Source organism: Canis lupus, chromosome 1 (assembly GCF_048164855.1).
Source record: "Canis lupus baileyi chromosome 1, mCanLup2.hap1, whole genome shotgun sequence".
NCBI lineage: Eukaryota > Metazoa > Chordata > Mammalia > Carnivora > Canidae > Canis > Canis lupus.
In genome coordinates this window covers 21,815,652-21,833,789 of record NC_132838.1, presented here as the reverse complement: position 1 = coordinate 21,833,789, position 18,138 = coordinate 21,815,652, and the positions used below count along the sequence as shown (strand labels likewise).

Sequence of the window (18,138 nt, the reverse complement as noted above, 5' to 3'; positions counted from 1 at the left end):
TCACACATTTAGGAAAAAGAATCATCAAAAAAAAAAAAAAAAAAAAAAAAAAGGAAAAAGAATCATCTATTGTAACAGTGATTTCAAAACAAAGTTTCCATTGCGTGTGTACTAAGCTTTGTTCTCTCCTCATGACAAGGAGCCAACTGTTGGCCATCGAGAGGAAGGGAGGTGAGCCATTGGGAGAAGGAAGGGCTGGATTCCTGTTGGCCCCAGGCAGAGATTGTCTCTCATAGCCAGCTCTGCGTCCAGTTAAAGGGGAGGACTGTGGATAGACAAATGCAAAGCTCTCTATTCTCTTGTCAGGACAGGTGTTCCTTTCACGTCTGTCATGGGCTGGACTGAAAGCCCGGGGGCTACTACTACTGTCATTCCTGGAGTCTAGCAGACCCATCCTTCCTCTTCTGGGACGCTAGTCTTCACTCCTCACCACAGCCTTTTCTGTCTTGCCTCCCACTTACTCTGCAGGCCCAGTGGCCTCATGTCCTTCAGGTGGCTTGCATATGTTGACGGTCGCTTGCCTGTGACTTTTCAGGTGTTTGAATTCCCCGGTGGTGCAATCCAGTGGGCCCGGTACAGGAATGACGTCAAAGAGTATCTCAGCATTGAAGAAGAGGCCTTTGGCAGCAGCTTGAACAGTCAGAGATCACAGATGACTCTGGGGACCCTGAGAATAAAAAGCAATGGCCTCCGGGCCCCTCACTGGCACTTCAATGCTAATGAGCATGGCTACCTTGTACAGGTATAACCAGTTGGCCTGTGTTCTGCGCCTCAGTGTTTATGCTATGTGTCCTCCAGCTATTATTTTAGTTGTTGCAAAACCTACTCAAATAAGTGATGGGCAACACCCAGGCTTTGGCGGTGTGTTCAATTAGATTAGTTAGCAGTGCCCTGAAGCGGTAACCTGTTTGTTGTAATTAATCTTGGCATCACTTTGAACTTCTTTCTTCAGTATGAAATCATTTTTCACTCGCTATTGTTAAAATAAGATTAATGTTCCATCCTTTGAGCCAAAGCTGAAACTCGTAGCTCTGATCCAGTGATCAAAGAAATGGCAGCTTTCTTCTAAGGATAAAAAGCAATTTGCTGGTGTTCAGCCTGTGGAGTCCCTAAGACCAGGGCAATTGGATGCCCTTTTGTGGTTCAGACTTTTTAGAATTTTTGGGAGTCACGTGAAAGAGAGCTGGAGGTGATATGAGCATTTTCCACTTGAATTTCAAATAATTCATTAATTCTAAAAAGTATTTGTTTATTTATTTATTTATTTATTTATTTATTTATTTTTTTATGATAGGCACATAGTGAGAGAGAGAGAGGCAGACACACAGGCAGAGGGAGAAGCAGGCTCCATGCACCGGGAGCCTGACGTGGGATTCGATCCCGGATCTCCAGGATCGCGCCCTGGGCCAAAGGCAGGCACTAAACCGCTGCGCCACTCAGGGATCCCTAAAAAGTATTTGTTGTTACCTTCTGTATTCCACATACTAGGGGAGGAGCAGTAACTAAGCGCTCATGGCACTTTCAGAGTTTGGTCTTGCCCCCATGATCTTGTTAAGAGATCAGTCAGTGTCATGTGACATATTTCTGTTGTGTTACTAAAACTCCTTTTTTTAAAGCAATTCATTCAGTTTTAGAATTTTCAATAGGAAGAGAGATTAGAGTTTCATCTATCTGAGACCAAACACTTCTTATTCTTAGGAGAGAATGGAGGCTCAGAAAGATTCACTTTTCTAAAGGTAAACTGTAGTTGTTGGCTGCACTGGGACAAAGTCGATGTTTTCTGACATTTTGTCTTTTACCACGTATATAAAATATGTAAAAGAGGATAGTCTCAGGGCATCTGGGTGGCACAGTCGTTTAAGTCTCTGACTTCTTGGTTTCAGCTGACATCACGATCTCGGGGTTGAGAGATTGAGGCCTGTGTCAGACTCCACGCTCAGTGTCTGCTTGGGATTCTCTGTCCCTCTTCCTGGGCCCCTCCCCGTCTCCTAAAATAAATAAATAAATCTTTTGGGGGAAAAAAAGTCTCTAAAAGGTTAGTTTCCATGGCTCTGGCTGAGTAGTGGCAGGGTAGTAGGAGGAAAGAAAGGCAGGTAAGTAGAAGGGGACCCTTAAAAACAGACCCCAAGGTTGGGAAATTAGTCTGGAGCATGTTCCAGTAGATAAAAGGCCTGGAATCCAGCTTAGTCTGGGGAGCTGTTCTGGAAGTCCAGACAGTTTATAATCTGAACTTCTAAGTGTGGGCTAGAAGATGGTCAAAAGTTACGACTTCCAGTTAACAAAATGAATATATCATGCAATATAATATACAGCATGGTGACTTTAGTTAATAATACCGTATTATAAATTTGAAAATTGCTGAGTAGATCTTAAAAGTTCCCGTCATAAGAAAAAATTCTAATGAGGCAAGTGGATGTTAAAACTAGACTGGTGGTGATCATTTCATGATATGTACAAGGATCAAATCTCTATGTTGTACACCTGAAACTAATATAATGTGAGTCAATTATATCTTAATTACAAAAATATAAAAAAATTCAACTGTAAAGGAAATACATGTGGGCTAGAATATTGTTTAGATCCCAGGAAAATTGTAGGATCTCTCACTCACATGGTAAGGAACCAGCCAATAGAATGTGAAGGAAGCCCCTCTCCTGCATATTCACCCATGGAGGGCGCTTTTGTTTCTGAGTGTCTTCAGGAAAGCCTTGGAAGGAGTGGACTCAAGAGGAGTGGGCATCTGGGGTGGCCAGTGTGCATGGCCCTGCAGTGCCTACCCCGCTGGCTACTGTGCTGTCTCTGCTGGGCATTTGGAGTAGTTGGTCCCCTGAGATGGATACACACTTTATTGCTGTTCTCTGCCTGCGGACTTGGAGAGAGCTCTTTAGAAGTTTACCTTTCCCCTGGATCTTTTTTTTTTTTTTTAGATTTTATTTATTTATTCATGAGAGACAAAGAGAGAGAGAGAGAGAGAGAGAGAGGCACAGAGACACAGGCAGAGGGAGAAGCAGGCTCCACTCAGGGAGCCCGATGTGGGACTCGATCCTGGGACTCCAGGATCAGGCCCTGGGCTGAAGGTGGCGCTAAACCACTAAGCCAACAGGGCTGCCCTCCCCTGGATCTTTAATACCCATCTGGAACTGAGTTGTACATGCCTGTGTAGACACAACAAAGACTTCTTTTTTAAAAAATATTTTATTTATTCATGAGAGAGAGAGAGGAGAGAGAGAGAGAGCGAGAGAGGCAGAGACACAGGCAGAGGGAGAAGCAGGCTCCATGCAGGGAGCCCGATGCAGGATTCAATCCCAGGACTCCGGGATCACGCCCCAGGGGGAAAGCAGACGCTTAAACTGCTGAGCCACCCAGGGATCCTCACATCTGTAGTGTTAAAATTTCATAGGGTGGTGATTAGTGAAAAAAAAAAAAAAAAAAAAAAAAACTAAATTGGTACCTTATAAGAGAGGTGGTGAAAAAAGTTTGAGAAACATTACTCTTAAGTGGTGTAAAATATGTTTTCTGTTTATGTTTCAGGGCACAGCATGGATTGGGGTGGTGGCTAATGGTGGTGAAGTTACCACGTACAATGTAACAGCCGGCCAAGTGATCTTCTTCCCTAAAAATACTCTACACTGGATAAAGAATGTGGGAAATGAAGACTGCTTTTTCTTGCTCTTCTTTTCCACACATGATGAACTTCAGACCCTGGACGTTGATGATGTATTTTTTTCTGTACCTGAAGACATTGCTTCCAGGTCACTTAAGGTCTGTACCACTGCTGAAAACAAATCCCTCCTTGAGGGTGTGCATTACATAGGCACAAAGAAAGCATGAGTATTTGTGTTTCTAGGGTAGCAATTAGTAGGGTAAGAGTTGGGTAATGAACTCAAGAACATAACCTGTGTTCCTGCTAAAGATATAAAACTTGTTGAAATTGACTTAGCTTTTACTTTCCTTTATGAAGGATTTCCACAGGAAACTTAGTGAATTATATCAAAAAGTGAATACAAACTATAGTGAATTATATCAAAAAGTTTTGATAGAGTTAATAACAATTACTATAATTTACGTCTCTGAAAAGCCTTAAGCTCATTCAGGGAGAAGGTTGCTACAGATGATGTAATTCTGTTTTTCTAATCTAATGTAGAGAAGCTCATTGTTTTCCTGAAGGAAAGCTACTCTTGTTCTCTAAATACTTCTGTTATCATGGAGGGACTGACTGCTCATAGGGCTGGGCGCAGTCGGAGAGGGCCAGATACGGATGCTGACAATACAAATGGGTGATCAGAAGAATTGGTGATGGCCCGGGTGTGGCAACTGGAAGGAGTTCTGTGATAAATTTAGAAATTTATTTGGGTGTGTGTGGGGGGTGAGATTTATGTTGCAGCAGATCCTGGTCTAATGTTAAAGGGAGAATAGGAAAAAAATGAGTCATTAGGAGAATATTGGTAAATATGAGAACCAGTGTATCCTTTTGTAGGAGTTATGAGGATTATAAAACATCAACACATTTAAAGCCAAAATGCATCGAGAACTTGGAGGATTGTCATAAATATCACAAGCCTTAGGCTGATTGAGGTCAGTCAGCCCTTTGACTAGGCCACTGAAAAGCACACTGGTTCAACGCTATCCTGTCCTCAGCCACCTACCCTTCTATTATGAAAATTTGCAGAATTTCTCACAAATACCTTATACAATGTTTTAAAAAAGATTTTATTTATTTATTCATGAGAATACACAGAGAGGAGAGAGAGAGCCAGAGGCACAGGTAGAGGGAGAAGCAGGCCCCATGCAAGGAGCCTGACGTGGGACTCAATCCAGGGTCTCTAGGATCATGCGCTGGGCTGTAGGCGGAGCTAAACTGCTGAGCCACCGGGGCTGCCCCTACCTTATACAATTTCTTCTGTGTTTCAGCCTGAAGGTGGAATTAATTTCATTAGAACGTTCCAGAAGCAACAAGAGGATCAGGGGGTCAACCTTCCTCCCAACTTGGCAGAATTGGTTATAAATCCCAGTTATGTACAGTCTCCAGACAGTCTTGTGTGGAGATATTTTTATGACCTTAAAGGTATAGTACGTTATTCTATGAAACCTTTTTAGTTAAGTGTTTATGTATATGATTATATAGGTGTATTGGATTGGGATGTAAGCTTCTTTTTTTTTAATTTTTGATTTTTAAAAATTTTATTTATTCATGATAGACACAGAGAGAGGCAGAGATGCAGGCAGAGGGAGAAGCAGGCTCCATGAAGGAAGCCTGATGTGGGACTTGATCCCGGGTTCCCAGGATCACACCCTGGGCTGAAGGCAGGCACTAAACCGCTGAGCCACCGGGGCTGCCCTCTTTTTTTTTTTTTTTTTAATAGCGGGTCACAATCAGGAGGAGTTTGAAAAAATACATTTCTCTACAGAGTAGGAAATGAGAGGAAAGGAAGAGAAGCAAAAGAGAATGTTGTAGAGGATTTCAAAGGGTGACGGGTGTGCGTTGGAGCTAGAGGTGCCTTGGGAAAAAAGGCTGATGAGAGAGAAGGGTCTAGGAATGCAGGTATTGGAAGCTGTGCTAATGAATTTATACTTTACTTTGATGGGAAGGAAGAGCAATTAAGGGATTTTAAATCGATTTTAAATTAAGTTTGAAAAACTTTTTTAAAGATTTTATTTATTTATTCATGAGACACACACACACATACAGAGAGAGAAAGAGAGGGAGAGGGAGAGACACAGCAGAAGGAGAAGCAGGCTCCATGCAGGGAGCCCGACGTGGACTCAATCCCGGGTCTCCAGGATCAGGGCCTGGGCTGAATGAAGGTGGTGCTAAACCGCTGAGCTGCCCAAGTTTGAAATTTTAAATTAGGTGTTGTATTTATTTTTAAAAATTATTTTGTTTATTTTGAAGTTACTTGACAAGAAAACATTAATTTTAGGCATTCAACATAATGATCCATTATTATTGTGAAATGATCCACTACACTTAATGTCCATCGCCACACACAGTTACATAATTTTTTTTCTTGTAATGAGAACTTTTAAGATCTTAGCAACTTTCAACTATGCAATACAGTATTATTAACTATAACGGCCATATGAAGTATATCCCCATGACTTAACTATCTCGTAACTAGAAGTTTGTACCTTTTGACTCCTTTCACCCACTCTGCAGCTACCTTACTCTCTCTCTAGGAGCCACCAATCTGTTGTCTGTATCTATGAGCTTGTTTTTTGTTCGTAGATTCCACAAATAAGTGAGATCATATGGTATTTGACTTTCTCTGACTTATTTCCATTAGCATAATGCCTTAAGGTTCATCCGTATTGTCCCAAATGGCAAGACCTCATTCTTTCTTCTGACTAGATAATATTCCACTCTATGTATATGTCACGTTCTCTTTATCCACTCATCGACTGATGGACACTCAGGTTGTTTCCATATCTTAGCCGTTGTAAATAATGCTGTGGTGAATATGGGGGTGCAGGTATCTTTTCGTGTTAGTGTTAGTGTTTTGAAGTGATGGCTAATCTAGCTGAATTGTGGATTGGAAGAGGACAGATGAGAGGCAAGGAGATGAGTTAGGGGCTCCTGAAGTCCCTCAAGTGAGGGATGGTGGTGGTGGCCTGCAACGTGGCAGTTTTGAGAGGGAGATAATTATTATGAAGCAGGAGAATTTAAGAGGTAGGACTGATGGGACTTAGTGGACTGGCTTGAGAGTGAGGTACAGATTGACCTGTAGGATGACTCTCAGGTCTGTCTGAAAGAGGTCACTCTATGTTAGAAATTGCAGGAGAGCTTGGAAGGTAGGACATTGATCTGACCGTCTCAGATCAGTGTCTTAGGGGCACATAGGATGTGGTGGCAGTGGTTCCTACACACGTTTCCTATAACTACAGAAGAGCTTATGTACCTTAGTGGGACTACATTTGGCTCTCCTTTTGTACTACCATTTTGAAGTATTTTATCTTGTTTTTTAAACTTTCTCTGACTCAGGTTCAAAAGAATATCAGTTTCCAGGAGGAGTAATACAACTGGCACAATATTGGAAAAATGCAAGTGAACTAAGCAACCTTGAAAAAATTTTTAGTGAATTCCTGAATCAGGTAATTGAGAAAAAAAAATCTGTAAATATTTTATTTATTTGAGACAGAGTGCTCAAGAGAGAGCATGAGTGGGGGTGGGGGGGGGCAGGGAGGGGCAGAGGGAGAGGGGGAAGCAGACTCCCCACTCAGCAGGGAGCCCACCTCGGGGCTCCATCCCAGGACCCCAGGATCATGACCTGACCCAAATATGGATGCTTAGCTGAGCCACCAGGAGCCCTGAGAAAAAAAATTAACGATCATTAAGATGGATGAAATATGAGATTTAGATTGGATTCAGCCTTCTTTTGGAAAAAAGGAAAAGGAAAAATCTAGTCAAATGTTACTTGATTAATGGAAACTATTAATTGAGGCCTCTGTGGATGTGGGAGCTTTACTTCTTGGCATGGGTAGTTACATTAATGAGAAGACTGGATGCTTGTGAGACTTCTCTTTCATTTGTTTTTAAATGTTCAACTGGCTGCATTGCAACAGAGTACAATGGTGGCATCAAATTCCCTGAGTCAAGTCCTAGGGCTACTACCACTGTCCGACCCTAAGTAAATTACTCAGCCAGTCTACATTTCAATTTCATCCCCTGCAAAAAAGAGGGGGAATAAATAGTACCAACCCTACAAGATTGTTGTAAGGAAAAAGAGACATCATAAAAATAAGGGATATAAAAAATTACATGTTCTCAGGGAGGGCTGCAGAAAAGTTATAATTAGGATTATATAAATGGTTAAGTTGCGGAGTCGAGTGTTTGCTGAATAACTGGATTTACTTTTTCCCCCCTTTTTCAAGCATCAAAATGCCCTCACTTTGAGTACACTCAGAATTTATAACAATGGATTACGACAGCCACATTTTCATTTTAATGCAAATGAAATGGGATACGTAATAAGTGGATGCGCAAAGGTAATTTCTCCAGGAACAGCTTTTTGAACTTTCCTTTTTATTGTTTTAAGGATTTATTTATTTATGAGACACAGAGAGAGGCAGAGACACAGGCAGAGGGAGAGGCAGGCTCCCTGTGGTGAGCCCGATGTGGGACTAGACCCCAGGACCCCGGGATCACACCCTGAGCCAAAGGCAGATGCTCAACCACAGAGCCACCCAGGTGTCCCTTGAATGTTCTTTTTTAATGTAGAAAGAAGGAAACAGGAGGTTTTTGTTTTGGTTCAGATGTTGGTAACATTTAAAGATTTGGTGCTAATGGCTTTGGGGGTACAGGATCCACAGAAGACAGGCCATGCTAGATAGCTTCTCACTTTGATGTTAGCATGAGAAGAGGCTAAGAATGCATCAGAAATGATAAAGAAGTGATCACTTACAGTGAAGGGTTTGAAACATTTTACAGTTTCAGAGTTTCACATGTTTAGGTATTGCAAGGTTTACTGTGCTGCCCTTTGGGGAATATGAAGTAGCCCTTTGCCTCTCAGAGTAATGTGAGTGGGATGGCTGGGGAAGTGTGGAGCGGCAGCGGTAGGAAGGCCACGTATCCCCATTTCTGCAGGATCCTTCTGATGTATGCTGGTCTTGATGAAACTGGGGACTCTGAAGAGAATCTTGGTTTGGATGATCATAAAAAAAGCCAAACTGAAGAAAAGCCATATTATGGTAGTGACTTGACCATAGTTCTTCCGGACTTTCCCGGGACTCCCTGGGGAACTCTCCAATGGCTTACACAGGTCAAATGGATGTCTAGCTTGTATTTGTCTGTACCTTTCCAACAGGAAGAACCAAACCAGACTGAATTGCGCTGGTTATGTCATACATAGCGAAAGTCTTGTTTTATGTTTTGAGAGGTGAAGGCTTTAATGCAATGGAAAAGGGCATTATGATCTCTCACAAATTATATTTCAAGGATCAGATTTTATTTTTGGTTTGCTTGTGTGCTCATGAGCGTGCATTTGTGCACGTTTCATCTCTGATCCTTTTAAGGAAGACTGTTAGGATGCTGCAGTCCTGGAAGGCTGAATTTTCCTGAGTAAGCAGAAAGGAGGGCACGAGGACAGTAAAACACCGAAATGTAGGCTTTCTGCCTAATTGTAGAATTTATAACCCTTAATTAGAACATAGTGATTGATGCTCTTTTTGCAAGATATTCCACAGTATTGAACTCACTAATGCATTTTGAGGAATGTTTAGAGTATCTTTTGACTTCTGTGTGGCTTTACCCTCACTAAAAAAGTCCTTTTATAACTGTATGTTTTTATTCATCTGTTCTTCATTAATACTTCTCCTTAATGAATATTTGGTTTTATTTGCTTAACTTCACCATTGTTCCCCTCCCCCCCTTTAGGTGGGCATTATCAATACTCAGGGTGCCATGGAGTTTAACGTTTACATTGGAGATGTGGTATTTTTCCCTGTCGGAACCCAACATTACATTAGGAGCGCATGTGATGAGGATTTTCTTTTCCTTCTTGCCTTCAGCACTGGAGACCAGGTGAATGAATATAAGCCAGTTGTAGAGGTTGCTGAGTGCCCATGATGTATGGAATATCCTGCGAAGCAAATGTGCCTGGACCACAGGAGGCCCTAGTAAACATGAGCTGAATGAATGCATGAATGAACTAGCAGAACCTATGTGTGAAGAGAAGAATCAAATAATAATCTCATTTGGTTATAAAGGGATCTAATAGGTCACATTTTCTCCCGACTCCCGAGTTGCCAACCAGTTGGGAAAAACACATACCTAGACATAGAGACAGACAGAAACACACAGTGAGACGGATCCAGAGGGACCAATTGAGAGAGGCTGACTGAGAAAGAGAGGAAGGAGAGTGAGAGAGACAGGGAACAAGGACAGGGTCAGCCCCAGCCACCTGGACGGCCAGTCAGACAAGCGGAGAGCGGCCTGTGTCTGGCTGTGGAGTAGGACGACGAGTTACCTGGCAGGCAACGAGGTTTGCTCTGCTGGGTATGGAGCTAGGAGAAGCCCTTTTGTTACTAGTCCCCACTCACAGGAAGACGGAGGGTCTTCCCTCATCAAAGAGAACTACCCTCAGTAGGATAGATGCCCTTCCAAAGAGTTTCAGGTGCCTCAGCACCTCTAGTGATCAATTGCATGAGAAGGTGAGCTCGAGGGAAGGCAGGCATACCAGGTGACCATTCACAGGAATTCATAAGGCTGTCAAGTCACACAGCCAAGTACCCTGCTGTCTGGCAAGTGCCTTGACAGCTGTAGGATCTTTGTAGGGATCTGAGGACTTTGGTGCTGATACATCTTGTTTTCGTTTCCCCTGCCAGTTGCAAACCCTTGACATGGATGATTATCTCCAGGCCACAGCCGACCATATCCTGGCCCAACTTTTCTTCAAAAAGCAAAGCGAGTTTAAGAAGATCCCCAAATTCAAGGAGGATCAGGCAATCAACCTGCCTTAGATTTGCCTGATGAGTTCACATTTACTCTCCTTCCTCATCTGTTATTATTTTTAAAGAAGGATCACTTTGCTAATGTACCTGGAACTCTTTACAGAGTAGAGGTGGGAAAGCAGGTACAAAAGAGCCGTGTGAGCTCATTTAGCTGATGGTGATTACAGGCAGTGCATGCTAAGGGAGCATTTCAGTATATTTTGTGTCGATTAGTAAATCTGTGGAGGAGACCCGATAAATCAATATGTTTTTGTATGGATTTTAGTGTATTTGTATATATTTATTTATTTTCCTTTTGTTACCTCAGATTTTATTACTTTCAGTGAAAAATCAATCCTTTTATGCAGATCAGTAAATCTTACTATTATGCATGTATTTTTGTCATTCTTCACCGTGAAAGAAAGTCAGCCTATGTACATACTTACTAAGGCGCCGGAACCCACGAACCTCAAATCTTGTCTGGAGAGTTCAGTATAGAACCCTTAGGCTGCTGATTCCTGACACTTTTGTTGGAATGGAGATACTTTATACAATGGCAGAATTTTCAAGGATTCCTCATTTGACTGGTTTTGTATTTACTGTGTATTAGCTGAGAAAATATTCAGTGATAAACTAATTATGAATTCAGTACCTTCTTTGAATGTATTGGATTTTGTTAATCACATCGGCAACTATTTACATTTGAGGAGTAGTCATCCCTGTATTTGAGAAGCATGTGGTTTACTTAGTCCATTGGCAATGCTGGCTCTTTATGTGGATGCACACACCGCTTGTCATCACTTGAAAACTGGTAGGGGCTGGTGGTCTCCAAGTTGGGGGCATTATCTTAGTGGAAAAGTTTGTTCAGATCTACTCTGTGCTGGGTTTTGTTTACATTTTAACAAGTGTCTGGTACCCCTTCATTGTGCCTGGGGACAGCTGTTAGTTCTGGTTTATATAGGACCATTTATATAGGCCGTTAATCCTATCCAGTCGGATCCCTTCTAACATGAGGAAGTAGCCATCTCCCTTATATACCTAATCAGATAACAGAAGGCCTATTATCGCTTGGAACTACTGTGTATTACCTTATTACCTTTTCTGGAAGAGCCAGTCAAGATGAGACTTGATAGCAATGGGAGTTTTATGATGGCAGTGTTGTTTTGAAGAGACTTTATAGGGAATAGGTCACCATCCAGGAGGAGGAACATCGTTGAGAAGATGTAGGGAACAGCAAAAGGCAATAGGTATATGGAAAGAGGACGTCCAGATAGAGGGGAAAATAGTCATCAAAGGCAAAGGGCAATGTGTGTAGACAGAGTTTCTAAGTTTTGTTTTACTTTAGGAACTTTTTTATGTACTATAAACTAGTTCATAATCCATTTTCTTATATTAGGAAGTACTGTATCAGGTTTTATTTAGTAAAGATTTTATGTATCTTTGTATATTATTTTGCCATTGTAATTTTCAATGAAATCTGTTCTTGTGGTTTTATGTATTTGAAGCATTATTGGTTTCCCTATATGCATCCTTGAAATATGACTTAGGAATCCAATCTATGTATTTAAAAAAGAAAAATCTTAAAAATAAAAATCTAATGAAGACAATTCAATTGGAATACTGTTGGTATGTTATTCTATGGCGGGATGTGTTCTACTTTGTTACTCTAATTTTAGTCCTTTCTTTATCCCTTTTTGGGATGATTTCTAGTTTTCATACCATTTTATTCTCAAGGGTCACTTAGTCCACTTATACTCAAGTGCTTTAAGCTTTTTGGTATATCAACTTTATTAATTACCAAATCCACAGATTAAAGAGTGAATTGCTCAATCAGACTGATTATTTGGCATCATTCAAGCAAAACCCAGACATTTGAAAACCTCCTTTAAAACTGCACCCACTGGAACCATTTTATACACACAGTTTATAATACACAGTTGATTCTTTTGAAATGGTGCGAATTGTTCTTAACTGTTTTAAGAAATCTTAGAACTCTTTAAACAGTGCTTTGAATAACTGAATGGAATGAATTAATTTGAATAGAGGAACTACAGGTTAGGTAAACAATCCTGAATGTTCCTTATTGCTTCTAAATAGTGGAGGTTGGTTATAAAACGTGTCTTGGTTCATAGCCTCATCCTTCCCTGTTGAGAAGTAATCAGGCTGCTTTTTATCACCCAACTGATTACGGAAAAGGAGAATAGTTAAATGTTACTATATAACTTGATTTCCAATGAGTGTATTTTTTCAACATTCAAAAATGACTCAGCAGTATAATTGCTTTAAAAAACTAAAAACGATCTTTATATATTTTGGATACTCACCCTTTATCAATTGTGTCATTTGCAAATACCCTCTCCCATTCAGTTGCTTGACTTTTAGTTTTGTTGACTGTTTACTTCACTGTGCAGCAGCTTTTTATTTTGAGGTAGTCCTGATATTTTTGCTTTTATTTCCTTTGCCTCAGGAAACCTGTCTAGAAATACTTTATGTTGCTACAGATGGTGTCAGAGACAGGACTACCTGTGTTCTCCACTAAGATTTTTATCGTCTTTTCAGGTCTTATATTTAGGTCTTTAATCCATTTTGAATTTATTTTTTGGTATGGTGTTAAAAAGGAAGTAAGTGATGGGGACTAAGGAGTGTACTTGTGATGAGCAGTGGGGTTCTTATGGAATTCTTGAGTCACCACACTGTACACCTGAAACTAATATAACACTGTATGTTAACTGTGCTGAAATTAAAACACTAAAAAAGAAAGCCCTTTCAAAAAAAAAAAAAAAGTCACAGTGATTCTGTGCTATAATTAGAAGTTGTAAGTGGTGTCTCCTCCATAGTCTACACTCACATTAGCTTTATGAAACTGGCATGTTCATCTTTGGATCGCTGTTCCTTTGAAAAGACGACGGCACTTAAATGTTCAGAACAGAACAGTGTTAGCTAACCAGTGTTTTCTTCATTGTACTTATGTTGGAACTGTTTGAGAAAAAGAAGTTAAAGGATAACTTAGAACTATGAAATCATATAGCTGGTAGAGGCCATGTGTCACTTAGTCTCATTACTTTAGTTTGCAGAAATGGACACTAAGTCCTGAGAAGGGTACTTTACCCAGATTGCAACATTACTCACATGAAACAAGTCTATACTAGAAAATGCACTGTCTTCAAGTGGGAGAGGCGGCTGCTACCATCTACAGAGAGGCAGCCCACCCCCCTCCACCATGCCAGCACTTCTCCTTTGTGGGCCTCCCACACACCAGAGGCCCAGGATCCAGCTGCTTCTATAAAGAGGTGGTCACAGCCTCCCGAGATCACAGTTCACAATCCTTATCTAGCAAATTCTCACTGCTTGTATTTTATTTTAAAATTTTTATTCATTTAAAAATTTTAAAAACTGTGATAGAATATACAAAATGTAAAATTTACCATTTAATCATTGTTTAAATGGTTTTTACGTGTTTAACCTTGCATAATTCAGTTGCATTAAGTACATTCACATTTTTGTGCAGCCATTATTACCATCCATCCCCAGAACTTTTTCATCATCCCAAACAGAAACTATTCCCCTTAAACCCTAACTCCCCATTCCTGTCTTCCTCCAGGTCCTGGTACTTTGTCTCCATGAATTTGTCTGGTCTCAGGCACCTCACATAGGTAGCATCATAAAATAGTGCTCATTTTTGTGACATTCTTACTCATTTTAAGAAATTGTGCCTTTACTATGTGGTTAGCATTGTGGTAAGATAAGCAAGAGACCCAAAATGTGTAATTTAAGTGTTTCTTATTCAATTATGTGCTTCTCTTCCCTTCCCAACACTTCCCTGAATGAACTCAATCCTTATCATGAGTAAACAAAGAATGCTTATTTGTTCACTTATGTTAAGAAATCCATGGTAACAGATATGAAAAAAGTTAGAGAGGTGAGTCTATCTTAGCTCTCATATTTCCAGAGAAGGCAACATACAACTCCTTTGGTGATTTTCACAACTCTTATAAAGTTTCTTTTCCCCTACTTTTTTTTTTGGGGGGGGGGGAGGGAGGATTAGAGGCTTCATTCTAGTCTTTGAAGTTTAAACATCCAGATAAGACGGTTTTGATTTTTTGATATTAAATATTAACAAGAAACCTTATGCAGCCTCAACAGGTGTCTTTCATATCTCTTATCTTGGCTCAGTAATGCTCAATTTCATCCTGCTGGCAATAAATCTATCACTATTATTTTAGCCTGATGCATTCAGACTTTTCCTTGGTTCAGAGGGTGGAGTAGCTCACCATGAAAAGAAGCAAGCTGTGACGTGCAGGCTAACTGGGATGCTGTGCCACACTGGTAGTAGTGAGGGGCCCTGGACTCACTCAATGTCTGACAATGCCCTTAGCACACATCCAAAGCCCACTTTGGAGATCAGGGCGATAAGAAGATTCAAAACATTTAAACTATCACCTGAAAAAATCTGGAAAGGATTAGTAATCATTGTTGTTTTGTTTTGTCTCTCTTTTCAAGAAATTGAGCAGCCAGGAGGCAAGGTTTCCTTCCTTCTTTCCTTCTTCCTTTCCCTGCCTTTCTTCTCTTTTTTCTTTCCTTTCTTTCTTTTTCTCTTTCTTTTCTGTCTTCTTTTTATTTATTTTTTAAAAGGGATTCTATTTATTTGAGAGAGAGTGTGTTTGCGTGTGCAGGAGCAGTGGGGAGGGGAAAAGAGAGAGGGAGAGGGAGGAGCAGACTCCTTGCTCAGCAGGGAGACCAATGTGGGGCTTGATCCCAGGACCCTGAGATCCAGAGAGTTATCTGAGTTGGAAGCAGAGGCGCAACCAACTGAGCCACCGAGGAGCCCCAAGAGGCAGGGTTTTAAATTGTTTTTGTTTTGGTATTAAGAATGCACTGTGCTATAGGTGTTAGTACACCAAGGAATAAATTAAGTGAAAATAGACAATTATTAGTATCACTGAGTATTAGCACTGTTCAGATGATATTGTCCTTAGAGATGATTTCTCTCTGTTCATAAGGAGTTATAGATGGTAAAAGCTGAGAAGAAAAAATCCCCGTTAGCCAAGAAGAATTGTCCTTTCAAATATACCTTCTATCTTTAAAGTAAGCCGTGGAGTTGGGTTTACAGGTTTAGAGTACAGAGCTCCCACCTGGCCTAGATGAGGGAAAAAATACTTAACATACAGACAGCTATAGGACAGACAGAAGCAGGAATACACAAAAGGGAAAAGTTAGAGTTTAGTGTTTTTTTAAAAAAAAAAGTCCTGATTTGATCAAGGGCTGGAGCAAAAAGAAAGTCTTGAGCTTCCAATGAGCATAAGTCTTGAATGTTCCACATAAAGTATTTGCTTTCGGATGGGATACTTTTCTAATCGGCCGCTTTACTTCAGCTCATATTTTTAGCTGCCACCCGTTTAGGTTTTTAACTTTTAACTTCTTAAGTTTACAGCTTGATGGGTTTCTGCAAACTGAGCATGTTCATCCAAACAGCAGGTCAGTCAGGTGCTCTAGTCGTGTCAACTCCCGTTATTGCTCCCAGTATGTATGATAAAATTAGTTGTTCCTGTTTTTGAACTTTATGTAAATGATATCATACCAAATGTGCCTTTTGGTACCTGACTTCTTTTGTTCAATTTTGTATTTTGTGAAACTCACTCATGTTGTGGTTCCTTTCCTTAGTATTTATGCTTAATTCTTTCTTTCCTTTCTTTTCAGATAAACCCTTGGCTTATATGTGTCACCTTCTTGATTCAGTGTTGACAGCCATGGCACGTACATAGAGTGATCTAACTCCGATCCTCATGGTGGCTTTTGATGGCTGAGGCTGTCCCTGCTCTTTCAGCTCTACATGGTTATCTGGAAGGTAACTGTGTTCCAAGCAGTGGAAAGTCTGTATACTTCTAATTCATTAATCTGTGCCTGCTGGCTTATAGTTTGATTAATTGTAGCCTCTTGGAAATTTCAAAAGAACATTGGCCCTGGGGAAACAAGGAACCAACTGTTCCCAGAAGATCAAACTTGACTAGCCAGAAAATAGCCAGCCCTGATATCAGCAAGTGTGCTTGAGATCATGTCGAGAATGCTTCCCATTCACACTGACCCTTACCACTTCCTGTGCGTCCCCCTGAAAAAACTCCTACTTGGTCCAGGACCTTGGAGATGACGTTTGGGCTGCAGTCTGCTATCTTCCCAGGTCACCTGCTTCCTGAATAAAGCAACCTTTCCTTTCCAACCAACACTTGTCTCTTGAGTATTGCCTTTTGAGCCAAGAGTAGAGGAACTTGGGCTTCAGAACTAAGAAGAAAGGAGGTCAAGGTCAGCTTGCCCTGCAGCATCTTTTCCTTTAACACTCTCCTCTCTCCAATCCATTCCGGCCCAGTTCCCAGGTAGCGGGAGTGTGGTGCATTGTACCAGCCAGGTTAGATAACATGGCAATGCTTTTCCAAACAGGATTCACTTTCCTCTGTAATTAGGGACGGAGCAGTGGAGGGATGTGGTCTAGGAAGAGATTATCAGCTTTCAAAAAGGGTTAGTCTGTTTGGCTGGTAATTTGTTCATGATTTCTTTCCCCCTCTTCTGGTCAGCTTGCACACGAGAAATGAAATAATACTTTATAAAATATATAAATGACTTTTAATTTTTTTTGAGAGAGATTTAAATTGCATAAGCACATAACTTAGATGAAACAATGCAAGGGCTTTGATCCATTCAGCCTTGGGCAATTAATTTTTTAAAGATTTTTTTCCATGTCCCTTTGCAACGTGAAACTTATAATAGTAGCTCTGTAATTTTGTAGGTCATCTTTTTTTACTAAGTACTAGTCAAATTCATTCCTCTTCCTGTACAATACAGAGATAAAGCCAATAGCTGTCTGAGTATGTCAACTTCAAAAGCTTCTGCAGTATCAAGAAAATCAATAGAATGTCTCACCACTCTTGAACCTATTCTTCTGGCTTCAAAGGCAGAGAAATTCCCTGGAATGAGGTCAACTCAAAATTTTAAGTTACAGCTGAAGTGGTTACAAAACAAGGTATTTACAAAATAATCTTGCATTTTTTTCTGATACCTCTTTATTATAGTCACTATCTGCCACAGTGGGAGAAATTTAGGAGGAAGTAGGAGTGCCTGTGATTTTACGTGCTAGGGGAGATACAGACCCTCTTGTAATTCTGCAGTGGCTGCAGGAAGGGGAGGGAGGGTGGTGTAATATGGTGCAAAGAGTAGTGAATCCTTTTGGCAGTTTCCCTCTTAACATTCAGTGACACTTGCTGACTGTTTGGAAAAACCACTTCCGAGGTAACAGCTGATTCAGAAGGTCCCTTCCATCTGTCTCTTCTTGGGGCGTGAGAATCATTGTGAATCGCAATAGGGAAATGTTGAAAATTCTGTGTATGCAGACACTATAAATTCCCCAAGTACAACACATAAAGGTCAAATGGATTAGAAAACTCATCTTTTGAAGCTTTAAGAGGTGGAGGAGTATTGGTGGAAAATTTTAATTATTTTGGGACAGACGCTGGTAAGGACAGCTTAATTTGAATGATGGGGTAGATGAAGGGCTGGGGCTCCAACCATCAATGATGCATGCACAATAGGAAATCCACATGAACTTGAATTACTATCTGAGCCTTTCCCTAAAGCATCTTTGTTTACAGGAGAGAGAAACCTCATTCACTAAATGTCACAGGCCAGATTACTCTGTCACCAGCTATGGCATCTCCATAACCACCT

The 18,138-nt window shown here is 40.7% G+C and overlaps 1 protein-coding gene across 1 annotated transcript in view; it reads left to right on the top strand.

The window, feature by feature from the left end:
* Nucleotides 1-18,138, top strand: part of LOC140631518 (uncharacterized) — a 107,249-nt gene that overhangs the window by 19,914 nt on the left and 69,197 nt on the right. The window contains exons 6-14 of the mRNA XM_072822859.1: nt 536-742; nt 3,532-3,762; nt 4,912-5,065; nt 6,980-7,089; nt 7,870-7,983; nt 9,371-9,517; nt 10,321-10,568; nt 16,123-16,722; nt 17,260-17,437. Coding sequence (XP_072678960.1) covers nt 536-742; nt 3,532-3,762; nt 4,912-5,065; nt 6,980-7,089; nt 7,870-7,983; nt 9,371-9,517; nt 10,321-10,455 — 1,098 coding nt within the window. The 3' untranslated portion in view covers nt 10,456-10,568; nt 16,123-16,722; nt 17,260-17,437. The remainder of the gene's footprint in view (nt 1-535; nt 743-3,531; nt 3,763-4,911; nt 5,066-6,979; nt 7,090-7,869; nt 7,984-9,370; nt 9,518-10,320; nt 10,569-16,122; nt 16,723-17,259; nt 17,438-18,138) is intronic.